The 13,292-nt window shown below is 39.9% G+C and overlaps 1 protein-coding gene across 2 annotated transcripts in view; it reads left to right on the top strand.

Annotated features, from left to right (window-relative positions):
• The window catches only part of LOC124133673 (acid-sensing ion channel 4-A-like), a 41,150-nt gene extending 28,121 nt beyond the window's left edge, over positions 1-13,029 (top strand). For both annotated transcript variants that reach the window (XM_046498132.2, XM_048388288.1), the window contains 3 exons: positions 7,827-7,989; positions 10,690-10,781; positions 11,586-13,029. In XM_046498132.2, the coding sequence (XP_046354088.2) occupies positions 7,827-7,989; positions 10,690-10,781; positions 11,586-11,731 (401 nt within the window). In that variant the 3' untranslated portion in view covers positions 11,732-13,029. The remainder of the gene's footprint in view (positions 1-7,826; positions 7,990-10,689; positions 10,782-11,585) is intronic.
• Positions 13,030-13,292: the final 263 nt, after the last annotated feature.

Here is a 13,292-nt window from a genome sequence, read left to right as displayed (position 1 = left end):
GGGTTGCTGAAGACCTATTCTACCCCGGAATCTTCACACATCCATACTACTAAACATAGGTAAAACCGCTTGTCCATTCGGTTCAATCTGACCCAAACCATTCCGCTGATGAGGCAAATAATGCATAGGAATCAAAATCCGTAAAAATTGCAATGGAGACATCATTAAAAGTTAATGACGGGGATATCAATATTGCTTGTTGAAATGATTCTATGAAATTTGTTTTCCCTGCTTCAATATTTGGAGCACCTGTGACGGAGCCAAATAACTGATCTGTTATGTAGACAATATCGCTTGAGGCAGTGGCTGCTGGTAGCTGATTATGACTTAAATACCCCTCATAGCCTTCGGTGTTAACTATGTGACTGTAGAGAGCTGTGCCTTCATCCAACAGATTATCGAGGTCAGGGAACACGATACAGACGCAAATAGATTTGAGCCATGGGACACAAAATATATGAGTGACCAGAGCTACATTGAATTCCATTAAACGGTGGAAAAATACTACAGCCTTGATGCAAATTCGCCGACACACTACTCCGATTTTGCTTTGACTTTGCTACCAAACGTTTCACACTAATTTAAAAAAAACACCGGGGACTGGGTTAATTCAAAATACGGAATATAACTTCCAAATATTTCCAGTGAACATGAGCATCCTACGGAAGCCTTTTAGGGCCATGTCCCCAAAAAATTCATATCCCTATTAACTGGAAATTTCCACTAAGTATCTGAAAATTTCCACTTAGTATCTGGAAATTTCCATTTAGTATCTGGAAATTTCCACTTAGTATCTGGAAAATTTCACTTACTAACTGGAAATTTCCACTTAGTATCTGGAAATTTCCACTTAAATGCTTTAAATAGAGTCAACAGCTATATTGGAATACCTATTAACCTCAAACTATTGAGAGAGGTGTTAACATCATTCGAACATACGTATGCTTAGGTTTGAGCAATAAAGACATCCGATATTTTCTTGCTCATGATCACAAGATTTTGATAAGTGAACGCACACTGGAAAGAAAACTTGCAAAAATTAAGCTCTATCGGAGAAAAGGAAAATCAAAGCTGGTTGATGTCGCTCTCTTCATCTTGTGTGAGTCTCTGAGTTTTTTCACTTTTATCAACTCGTGGTGATATATTTGATATCAAAAGACACTTGAGTGAGATTTTATTTATCACCCAATATCATTCTACACGAGGAAACATCCAGAAAACACTGCCTGGCTAAGCAGCTCTACTTCCATCAGCCATTGTCATAATGACGTCAAAGCCTTTGCTACGTGACGTCATAAAGTATACTGAACAGCATTGAAAACGCACCACCATGAAAATGGATGTATTGGTATCCGGGCTTAAGTCATATGAAAATATATAAGTGAATGAGCAATATACGACGTTCTGGACGAAGCATGAAGAAGAACAGCTCGTCAAAACACATTCCTAATTTTTTTGTGAGCGACATCGCCAAAATGCAACAAATTGCATGCATATAATGGAAAACGTGTTTTCTTTCACGGGAAGCATGCAGAATAGGGCTATAAAAGACAGACTTTTAAAAGCCACATCACTTGTTGCTGCAGACGTAAAGGGTTGATACGACGTAAATTGTAATAAAAAGGTAAATTGTAATACTTGCAGCAAATTGTAATAATTTTGACGTACATTGTAATAACAACGTAAATTGTAATAAAATGTGACGTAAATTGTAATACGCAAATTGTAATCAAAATTGACGTAAATTGTAATAATCTCAACTTGCGGTAAAATGTAATAACTTTTTACGTAAATTGTAATAACCTGATAAGTTTAGTGTCAAAGGCGTTAAATGACTAGAACCTATCCTTGTCAGGGTTGGTACAGGGTTTATCGTACAATCGTCATTAAAGTATGGGTGTGGGGGAGGATTGAGGTCGTTATCGTACATTGTTGTATAATTATATGTATATATAAATGCATTGGAATTTCATTTCTATGGTTGTCAAGAAGAGGATTAATTACTAGAATGAACTTAGTTTTCTTATTTATTTGAGAAATACTCTGTGTGTTTTGTATTATATTTTGACGAAGAATTCAAATACAACAATTGAGTGACAGATCTCCTGTGTGCAATGTCAAATGAAAAAAAACCGGTAGTCAGCAAATGCAGCATAGATTTCCCATGCTCGGGAAAGGAGAATACTTAATACATAACATTATATACAATGTTTTTATTGATATCAAAAGAGGGGCGAGAATATTCTTTACCTACATTGCATATACTATTAGATATTGTGTATTCTCGATCTCTGTGAACTTCTCACAGATAAATAAATAATAATAATAAATAAATGCAAACCATGTTAACTTATGCAATATTTGTAGCAATGTATGATTAACATATGGATCATTAATATAACATAAAATATTTCCTTTCATAGGAAGAAGTATATTTAATGAAATAAATGAATAAATGTAACTGTCTGGATTCCTTTCATGTGTCATGAAGAACTAACATCAACTTACTGACAACTTATGCTGGGAAAATAACTCCTTGCCCCAACAACAAAAACAGAATCCATCATGACAACGGCACGAAAACATAATTCACAAGCATACACAAATTTAATTCGGTATCTTCGGGCATGTCTTGTTGAGTTTCAAAGAGCATCAGAATGTATAATCAATTTGTTGCAATCAATTATTGCTGAAAAAAACCTGTTTTGATCAAAATTGAAAGGATGGAAAATCTATAATGAAAAGGGTTTTGTCACTAACGTAAATATTCTCTTTGACCTTATACGAAGAGTATTCTAAGATCATTAAACTCGGCAACCGTTGGTGGATTGCGCCAAGCAACCTTGATACCAAATTTGGTACCTCACGTATAATGCGGTACATAATTTTCGAAACAGATAATTACGTTTTTCATAAGTTATCACTAATTTGTGACATATATACGGACAAAAATAACCTCAGAGGATAATCTTCTCTAAGAGGATTAAAATTATTCCAGCAAACATCAAGCACTGTAATAAAATATTGAAATTATAGCATACCTTCTTAACATTCCAATGAAAAGAATAGTGACTAACTAAGAAACCAAATTATATTTATCTCCGATACTATTTCTCTCATCAGTATAGACACACACACATACATACACACATACACACAAACACACATATACACACCAACACACACACATAGGTATGTATGTATGTATGTATGTAAGTATGTGTGTGTGTGTGTGTGTGTGTGTGTGTGTGTGTGTGTGTGTGTGTGTGTGTGTGTGTGTGTATGTATGTATGCATGTAGGTGTGTATGTAATGACAGTTAATGTGAGCTCTATGTCATTGGTATCACATATATGACTGCACTTCTACATACTCTAGATGACAGTATCATGTACGTAGATGAAAGTATGTAAGTGGACGATAGTATCTAGATGGCATATTATCATCTACGTAGAAGATACTATCATATACGTAGATGAAAGTATCTTTTACGTAGATGATAGTATCTTCTACGTAGATAGGGGTCACGGGTGGCCCAGTCGTCTAAGGCGCCGCGATTCGCTGTGCAGAGTTGCGTCCCCTGGACACGCCAGAAACCTATGATTGTGGGTTCGAATCCCGGTTCGCCCCAATTATGTTTCTAGGTTTGTCAGCACCATACCCGTGCTCGTGGGTTTCACCGAAGTGGTAAACGTCGGAGACCTGCATGACTTCGGGCTTTCCTACCACATTAAGCTGACACGCCGTGATATAACTGGAATAATGTTAAAAGCGGCGTTAAACCCAACTCACTCACTCACTCAATTCTACGTAGATGATAGTATTTTCTACGCAGATGGTAGTATCTTCTACGTAGATGATACCATGCCACAAACATCACATCACTTCCAATAAATGTCTTTCACTATGTTGACACCACCCTTTAATGACGATTGTACGATAAAGCCTATACCAACCATCCCTAACTTAACAGTTTTGTACGTTTGTCATCATACACAGTATTTCTCGTAATTTTTATTTTTTTATTACAATTTGCGTATTACAATTTACGTCAAATATTATTACAATTTACGTTGTTATTACAATTTACGTCAAAATTATTACAATTTGCTGCAAGTATTACAATTTACCTTTTTATTACAATTTACGTCGTAACAAGGGTACTGACACAAGAAATGCCAAGATTAACAGCAGAGGAACGTGAACGTGCCTTGGGCATGCTTCAAGTTGGTACGTCAAGTGGAGTCGTTGCACGACGGTTTCAATGCCATCATTCAACAGTCCTCAGGCTAATGAGCAGATACCAGCAGACAAGAACCACCAGAGATCGACCACGTCAGGGTCAACGTCGTGTAACTACACCACGTCAGGATCGCCATATTGTTCGTCGGTATCTTCGTGATCGTACACTTCCGGCTACCAGGACTGCAGCAACCGTACAAGGCCGACGGGGTTTGATCAGCGCTGACACCGTACGTCGACGTCTCCACTCAGCAGGGCTATGTGCTCGACGTCTATATGTTTGACCCATGCTCACTGATCGACATCGAAATGAACGTCTCCGTTGGGCCAAAAGGCATCGTCACTGGAGATTGCGGCAGTGGCATGGTCTGCTGTTCTATGATGAGTCCCGCTTTCATTTACGGAATGCTGATGGTCGACTGCGAGTGTGGCGTCGACGTTGAGAACGTTACCACAATGACTGCCTTGTACAGACAGATCGATGGGGGGAGGGAGTGTCATGGTGTGGGGCGGCATCAGTCATAACCATCGAACAGAGCTCCATGTTTGTCGTGGAAGAGTTAATGCCCTTTACTACAGAATGAATATTGGCAAATCACGTCATCCAATTCTTTCATCAGCACCAGGATATGCACACCTTCAAGCAAGATAATGCAAGAGCGCACACAGCACGTGTTTCAACACAGTACCTAGCGAACAATAATGAGCCTCTGCTTCCATGGCCAGCCCTGTCACCCGATCTATCGCCAATTGAACATCTATGGGATTACCTGGGTCAACGCCTCTCACGTCGTCCGCAAGTACAGAACCTGAGATAACTTGAAGATACACTACGTCAAGAGTGGAATGCCCCAGAACACTATTCGCAGACTTATTTGATCAATGAGAAGACGTTGCATGGCCTGTGTTGCTGCCAATGGCGGACATACCAGATATTGACTTTTCATTTTAACCCTATTTGTCTTCCTTACACTGATGACGTAAATGTAATTACTGTGTGGTATTCCTGTTTCCTTTGTCGTCTTTCTTAATAATCCGTCTATGTCTGTTCTAATTAAAATTGGTCATTGCTCAAGTTGTTTTTGTAATATTTCAAGATTTATTGCTGGTGCGTTTTTCAGTGTATGTATGCATTGTAATACCATTGTCATGTTGCAACACTGTCAGTGTCACTGATAATAAATTTATGGCCCCTGAAAATGCAGATGGCTCCACTTTTTCGAAAAAATACCTGAAAAAAAACCTTTGAATTTTTTTCAAAACTTTATTCATTTCAAGAAAAAGCCGGAGAGTAAACCCAACGCAGAGACGCACTTTATACAAAACCGGCCCGTTGACTCCGTTACAAAGCCCAATGCACAGCCACAACGGACTTGTGACAAAACAGAAGTGATGGGCGCACTTTGTAACAACGGACTTTAAAAAATTTATAAACAATGTCAAACTTGCAATCTCACAACTTTTGGAAAGGGTGTGGATGAAATAATGTTCTCAAACTAGCAGTGTTCTCTCATGCTCCAAGTTTCTGTAATACTTAGGGAGGTGGGTCTTTAGCACCATTGTGTCATGGATAGTGTTGTCTTTCAGTATTCATATTCCACTGCGAGAATATGCATCCAGAGCGACATCCGGATAATGCACTTTGTGTAAAGTTTACGCCAAGTCTATCATCCAGATGTCACTCTTCAGCACAGACGTGAATTCGGACCTGAACTCAAGATAGTTGTCGTACTGCTCGGGTAGTTCCAGCACATAACCACAGGTGTGAGCCACAGGACGACGTTCTATTCCCTTCAGTGTGTTGAACCTCACAGCGATGGATTTCTGCTTCCCAAAAAGCATCGATTAGCAGTAGATCAGAACCAGTACAAAATCTGAGTAGCTTTGCCAACATATCGGATTCTAGTTCTTTAACAAACTTGATAAGAAACTTTGAAGTAGCTGTTTGACAAGATGACATGGTTGCTGGAAATGTGAAGAGTTTGACCACCTTTCTGACATTTGGGATCTGTCCACATGATTATTCCTCAGAAAGTATTGCATCTGCTCAACAGATGTATTTTCTGTCCCCGCATCAGAGCGCACTCTCTCTGGGCATCCTTGATATGTTGATACAGCATCAATGAAATAATTTGCTACCAGCTTTGGATTGTTATTCGTGTTCCATGCATGCAACCATATGATGTTACGTGAAAATCCATCAATGCATCCATGAATGCAAATTCCGTAGGGCTTCAATTTGTCATACCTATCGATATGCCACACAGCGTTAGGTCCTGATGAAAGGTACTTTCGGCGCTCCAGTCTTCTTTTACTACGACGTTTCACACCCCGAGGATCAACGATACCAAGCAATATTCTTACAGTTTCTTTGTCAACAGTCAAACCATTTTCCCTACACCTTTGATGCATCCGTCGATAGCCATGTAGCATACCAGAGGTTTCACATTCAGACAAGATGAAGAGAGCGACATCAACCAGCTTTGATTTTCCTTTTCTCCGATATAGCTTCATTTTTGCAAGTTTTCTTTTCAGTGTGCGTTCACTTATCAAAATCTTGTGATCATGAGCCAGAACATATAGGATGTCTTTATTGCTCAAACCTAAGCATACGTATGTTCGAATGATGTTAACACACCTCTCCAAAGTTTGAGGTGAATAGGTATTCCAATATAGCTGTTGACTCTATTAAAGCATTTAAGTGGAAATTTCCAGATACTAAGTGGAAATTTCCAGTTAGTAAGTGGAATTTTCCAGATACTTAGTGGAAATTTCCAGATACTAAGTGGAATTTTCCAGATACTAAGTGGAATTTTCCAGATACTAAGTGGAAATTTCCAGTTAATAGGGATATGAATTTTTTTTGGACATGGCCCTAAAAGGCTTCCGTAGGCATCCAAACAATCAAAAGTGTGGTATGTAAAATGTGGAATTCAGCCATATGACATTTAAATTGAGATGTCGTCGTTGTTGGTTGGTTGGTTGGTTGGTTTGTTGCTTAACGCCACACTCAGCAATATTCCAGCTATATGATGGCGGTCTGTGTAAATAATCGAGTCTGGACCAGGCAATCCAGTTATTGATATTATGAGCATCGATCCACGCAATTGTGATCGATGGCATGCATCAACCAGGTCAGCGAGTCTGACCACCCAATCCCGTTTGTCGCCTTTTACGACAAGCATAGTCACCTTTTACGGCAAGCATGGGTTGTTGAAGACCTATTCTACCCCGGAATCTTCACGGGTCGGAATATTGCTTAGTGCGGCGTAAAACAAAAAAACCAAACCAAACAAACCAAATCTTAGACATTTACTACGAGCACGGTTATAATGCTGACAAACCAAGAAACATAATCAGTGCGAATCTAGGATTCGAACCCACGACCATCGGTTTCTTGCACCTTTAGAGGGAACTCTGCACAATAATAATTGTGACGCCTTTGGGCGACTGTGACACCACCCTCCCATAACACCCCTCTCAGCACCAACGAACTATCTGTTTGGTACTATCTGTATAAGTACTAGATGCCACTATCTGTGTAATAACTGTATGTTACTATCTGTGTAAACACTATATTTATAGGTGAAATGACCAAGAACATCACATTCGAGGCCGAGTGTGGGTGCGGCATTCAGTGTAGATTTGAGACGTTCACTGCGCAGGTGTCATCGAGCGTGTTTCCCGCAGACATCTGGTCGGCCTCATTGTTAAACACCACTAAGGCGGAGAATTCTGAGTTCCTGAGGTAAGCTCCATTGTCATCAATAGCTTGCCATTGTAGATTGTCTGGTTTTCGATCACCCCTTTAAAACTAAAATTCTTCTTACATCTTTATCGTAATACCATTTTCAGTTGTCCATCTGCAAACTATTGTCCACTGGTAATTCGTCATGTACATGTATCAGTTAAGTCAAAACAATTGTAACATTTATTATTAATCACTATTTAGGATATGGGTTTGACGAGGTTTAGCGATGAGATATGTTTTGTTTGTTTGTTTGTTTGTTGTTTAACGCCGCACTCAGCAATATTCCAGCTATATGACGGCGGTTGATGAGATATGTTGAGCTTATAATATCTTGCAGTATATGAGGGTAGGTACTATAATTCGTTGTGTTAATTTGGTGTCACGTTTGAGAAAAAATGGATGACATAACAGTATTTGGAATAGACAAGTGATTTATATATCCATAAAAAGTAGTTATCAAGATGCAAACAGCAGTATATGGGATATCTGCAGGAGTATTTGAAATTTATTTCAAAGTACTGGGTAATCATATATGATTATTGTCCATACCTCATTTGGCACGTCGCCGCAACCAAGAGTTTCGGCATGAAAACAGCCGTGCCAACAAACCGCCCTGCTAGTATATCTATATTGTTGTGCGTCGCCTATGACTACAATGTAAGTGACCCGTGAAGATTCCGGGGTAGAATAGGTCTTCAGCAACCCATACTCGCCGTAAAAGGCGACTATGCTTGTCGTAAAAGGCGACTAACGGGGTCGGGTGGTCAGGCTCGCTGACTTGGTTGATACATGTCATCGATCCCAATTCCGTGAATCGATGCTCATGATGTCAATCACTGGATTGTCTCTTCCAGACTCGATTATTTTACAGACCGCCGTCATATAGCTTGAATATTGCTGAGTGCAATGTACTTTTAAGTTTTCATTACACCTGAAGAGCCGTTGAACGGCGGAAGATCTTGTGTGGATAAAGGAGTTTTGACAATCACGAATATCTAGACTCTGTTTTTTCCCCGTATATTTAATACTTATACACCTGATAAAATCACTGAAATATATATATATACTGAACCGCAAAAGAAACGTCACCCCAAGTAACATTGCATGAAAAGTTGTATAAATATCTGGGTAATTTTTGTCAAAGTTTCTAAAATGTAACATTACTTTGTCCGGAAAGATGAAATTTTATAATAAAAACGGCAACGGCAACGGCCATTGCAACCCGATCCACGTGGATTCCGTGCAAATTGAAATGCACTCGCGTTCCCCCATTTCTTGCCCTATAAAAATCCACCCAGATCGGATAACATTCATTCGTTATTGAATTGTTACCACATGCCAAGATTAACAAGAAATCAGCGACAACAAGCCCTTGCACGATTGCAAGCTGTACAAACCGCCCGGCAAGTAGCAAATGCATTTCAAGTCCACGTAAGGACCATATACAGGCTCCAGCAACGGTACCAGACCACCAACACTACAGATGACCGACCACGTAGTGGGAGACCAAGGGTCACCACCCGACGTCAGGATGGTCAGACAGCATCTTCAAGATTGCTTTGTTACTGCTGCGGAAACTGCTCAACAGACCATGGGGACACACCAGCGACACATTAGTGCGTACACCGTGCATCGACGAGTGACGAGCAGACACCTCCACTGTCACAGGCCACACCGAGGACCCATTCTGACACAACGTCATCGACGGGACTGTCTTCAGTGGGCAACACAACACCAGCATTGGCGCCACCGGCAGTGGAGAAGAGGCCTCTTCTCAGACGAGAGCCGTTACTGTATCTCAACTGCAGATGGCAGAGAGAGAGTCGGATGCTTGTGTTGTTGAGAGCTACTCGTGGGGTGGTCCGAGCATCATGGTGTGGGGTGGAATTGGTGTTGCACAGAGGGTCGGCCCTGTGGTCTTCCAGATCATCGGCCCGGGGAGGGGCAATGGTGTCACAGCAGCTCGGTACATTGATCAAGTCTTGAGACCACACGCCATACCTAATTTGGCAATTCGCCGCATCCACGAGTTTCAGCATGATAACGCCCGTGCCCACACTGCGAGAGCAACAAGAGACTTCCTCCAGCGGAGTGGCATCAGAACCATGCAGTGGTCTGCCCTCAGTCCCGATCTAAATCCCATTGAGCACCTGTGGGACGAGATTCAAAGACGGCTGAATGACGTCCGACCAAGGCCGACAACTGCAGCTGAACAGCGTCTGACGTTCCTCAGAGTGTGGGCTCAAGTGCCTATGGCCTTCATCAACCGCCTCATCAATTCCGTTGATCGACGTTGCACGGCAGTCATCAATGCATATGGCTGACACACGAGATACTGACTTGTGATGCCATTTTCTCCAAGACTAGTATTGTGTTTTCACTTTAAGAACATTTGACACTTTAATTTCAACCTTTATCAGTTTTGCAAAGTTTCATCTTTTTAATATGTCTCAAAGTATGTGTACAGTGTTTGGACAAATAAGGTTTCTCATATATCTATCCATGGTGACGTTTCTTTTGCGGTTTGCATATGATGTATATATATATATATATATATATATATATATATATATATATATATATATATATATAATTTATATATATATATATATTCATACAACAATAATCACTACAATAAATTAGATTTGGGAGTATATTGACAATTGATCCTTATTTTAGCTTTATCCTTTAATGCAGGAACAACTTCTTGGAGCTGAGAGTGTTCTATGACAGGATGATGGTGACATCCACAAAACAGCACCCACAGTACAGCCAAAGCACACTTTTCTGTTAGTACACACTACTACCCACTTAGTATAACACCCTTTAGTTTAGCTGAAAACAACTGGACACCCGTGAAGATCCAGGGTTAGAACTGGTCTTCAGCAACTAATGCTTGTCGTAAGACGCGACGAACGGGATCGGGTAGTCAACCTAGGTTACTTGGTCCATGCATGCACTGGATTGTAAGATCGATATTCGATTATTAACAGACAACCGTCCTGTAGTTGGAATATTGCTGAATGTGTCGTTAACAACAAACAAACAATATCTCGTACATTAACACACTGTTGATAATATAAAACATAATTTTCGAAAAAAGCACTGTTCAGCGTTGCGTCCCTTGGCAACCAGGATCATCTTGTCTTGGCTTCATATACAGATCTCTCAAACAATATCTCGTACATTAACATACTGTTGATAATATAAAACATAATTTTCGAAAAAAGCACTGTTCAGCGTTGCGTCCCTTGGCAACCAGGATCATCTTGTCTTGGCTTCTAATACAGATCTCTCCGATTGTAATGTTTGGTAAACCTGGTAAACGTCAACAACATGTGTTCCTTTTCGCTTTTCAATATGACACACTGTGATGTAACGGAGTGTTCTTCATGTCGTCATTGAAACCCAAATCATTCTCAAACACTGGTTATGGTCAGGAAAATAATTAAATTACACAGGTAAATATCTAGTTCCTTATGTTTAAACAAACAAAATTTGTTTACAAGCATATGATATGTTTACATTCAATAAAATAATAGCTGTTTTGTTGGGAAATACAAGGTTGGTGAAGTAAGCTGTTGTTGTTGCAGCCAATGTCGGGGGTCAGATGGGACTGTGCCTCGGAGCCAGCATCTTGACTATCACGGAGATCACGGAGCTACTGGTGTTCATCATCTTCTACCTATGTGACAGGTGTAGAGGAAGAAAAGCCCGAAACAGAATCAACAACTGGTAGACAATACTACACAACCCCTTAAAGATGGGGGCTTTATTGTCAACAGAATAACCCCGCTGCAATAACGTTTGTGACCAAAAATGTCTGTATCGCGTAAAGTTTATACCTCATTTAAAATCAGCCTGGGACTTCTGAAATAATCTTTGACCATTAAGTGACTAAAGTCAGGATCAGCCAATGATTCATCGAATACACCTGATGAGGGGTTCTACATTTTCACCTTAGACATGGGGCTTATTTATTGCAGACTAATTTGCACTTGCGTCAGCTATTATAGAATATTCTCACACAATTGTAGTGGATATTCGAAAATAACAGATGATTACAGAACGACATAACAATCATCAGAACATGATATATAATACTATAATCACTTTTATGTCTGACCACAAGTGTATACATGTAGATATGAAGTAGAGTATCTTCATCCACCCCCACCCCACCCAATTAACATTTGATTTCACCTGTGATGAAATATCAAACATTTAGATATAAGATATCTATGTGAGATGACAAAAGATATTTTATGATCAAAGATCATGCCAAAAAACATGGTTTCCTTGAGCTAATTGACTGAAAGGACATTTAAATATATTTACATTCTGAATTATTACGAAGTTTATTTTAAATTGACCATGTGTGGTCAAGGTTTTGAAAAATATAATCCTTCTCCGGTGATCACTTATGGATTTTCAATGGTTTTCATATTTCCATCAAGGTATACAATATTAAAATCATCGACAAAATATGTCCCATCAATATTTTCATTTAAATCTTAACAAGGCTGTTTCATTTACTACTATAATGTCTGATACCATACCACATTGAGGCACACCTGATGAAATAGCTCAGACCTTGTGGAGCCCACTCTGACCAAGTTCCTGTCTTAAATATGAAGTACAGCCGTGTATGCCCATATCGTGGACTTTTCAAGATCCATATTTCAATGTTGTATCATGAACTTTCTCCAAATAATAGGGTTGCCTATTAACAAAACTATTACGTGCGAAGGATTCTTATCAGACAAGATGATCGATGGTACTCCTCTGGTGTTAAACCACACTGAATATCTGTGATCAGATTATTTGATTCACGACACCAAGACGCCTGTTGATCATCCTGTAAATGGTTTTATAGATATAACTAGAGCAATAGGTCTGTAATCTATGTGATCCTTTACTGGTTTAGGCACATGTCTTACAGTCGCCTTGTTGCAGGAAGGTTGGTTGGTTGGTTTGTTGTTTAACGCCGCACTCAGCAATATTCCAGCTATATGACGGCGGTCTGTAAATAATCGAGTCTGGACCAGACAATCCAATGATTGACATCATGCGCATCGATCCACGCAATTGGGACCAATGACATGCATCAACCAAGTCAGCGAGCCTGACCACCCGATCCCGTTAGTCGCCTTTTACGACAAGCATAGTCACCTTTTACGGCAAGCATCGGTCGCTGAAGACCTACTCTACCCCGGATCCTCACGGGCTTTAATTAAAGCTGTTACAGGAAGGAGGGAAATTCCAAAGAGAGTTTCCAATGGTGCAGGAAGCTGTTTCTG

Source organism: Haliotis rufescens, unplaced genomic scaffold, assembly GCF_023055435.1.
Source record: "Haliotis rufescens isolate VD_foot unplaced genomic scaffold, xgHalRufe1.0.p SCAF_7, whole genome shotgun sequence".
Taxonomy (NCBI): Eukaryota; Metazoa; Mollusca; class Gastropoda; order Lepetellida; family Haliotidae; genus Haliotis; species Haliotis rufescens.
The sequence above is the reverse complement of the archived record's forward strand: the minus strand, read 5'-3'. Positions and strand labels throughout refer to the sequence as shown.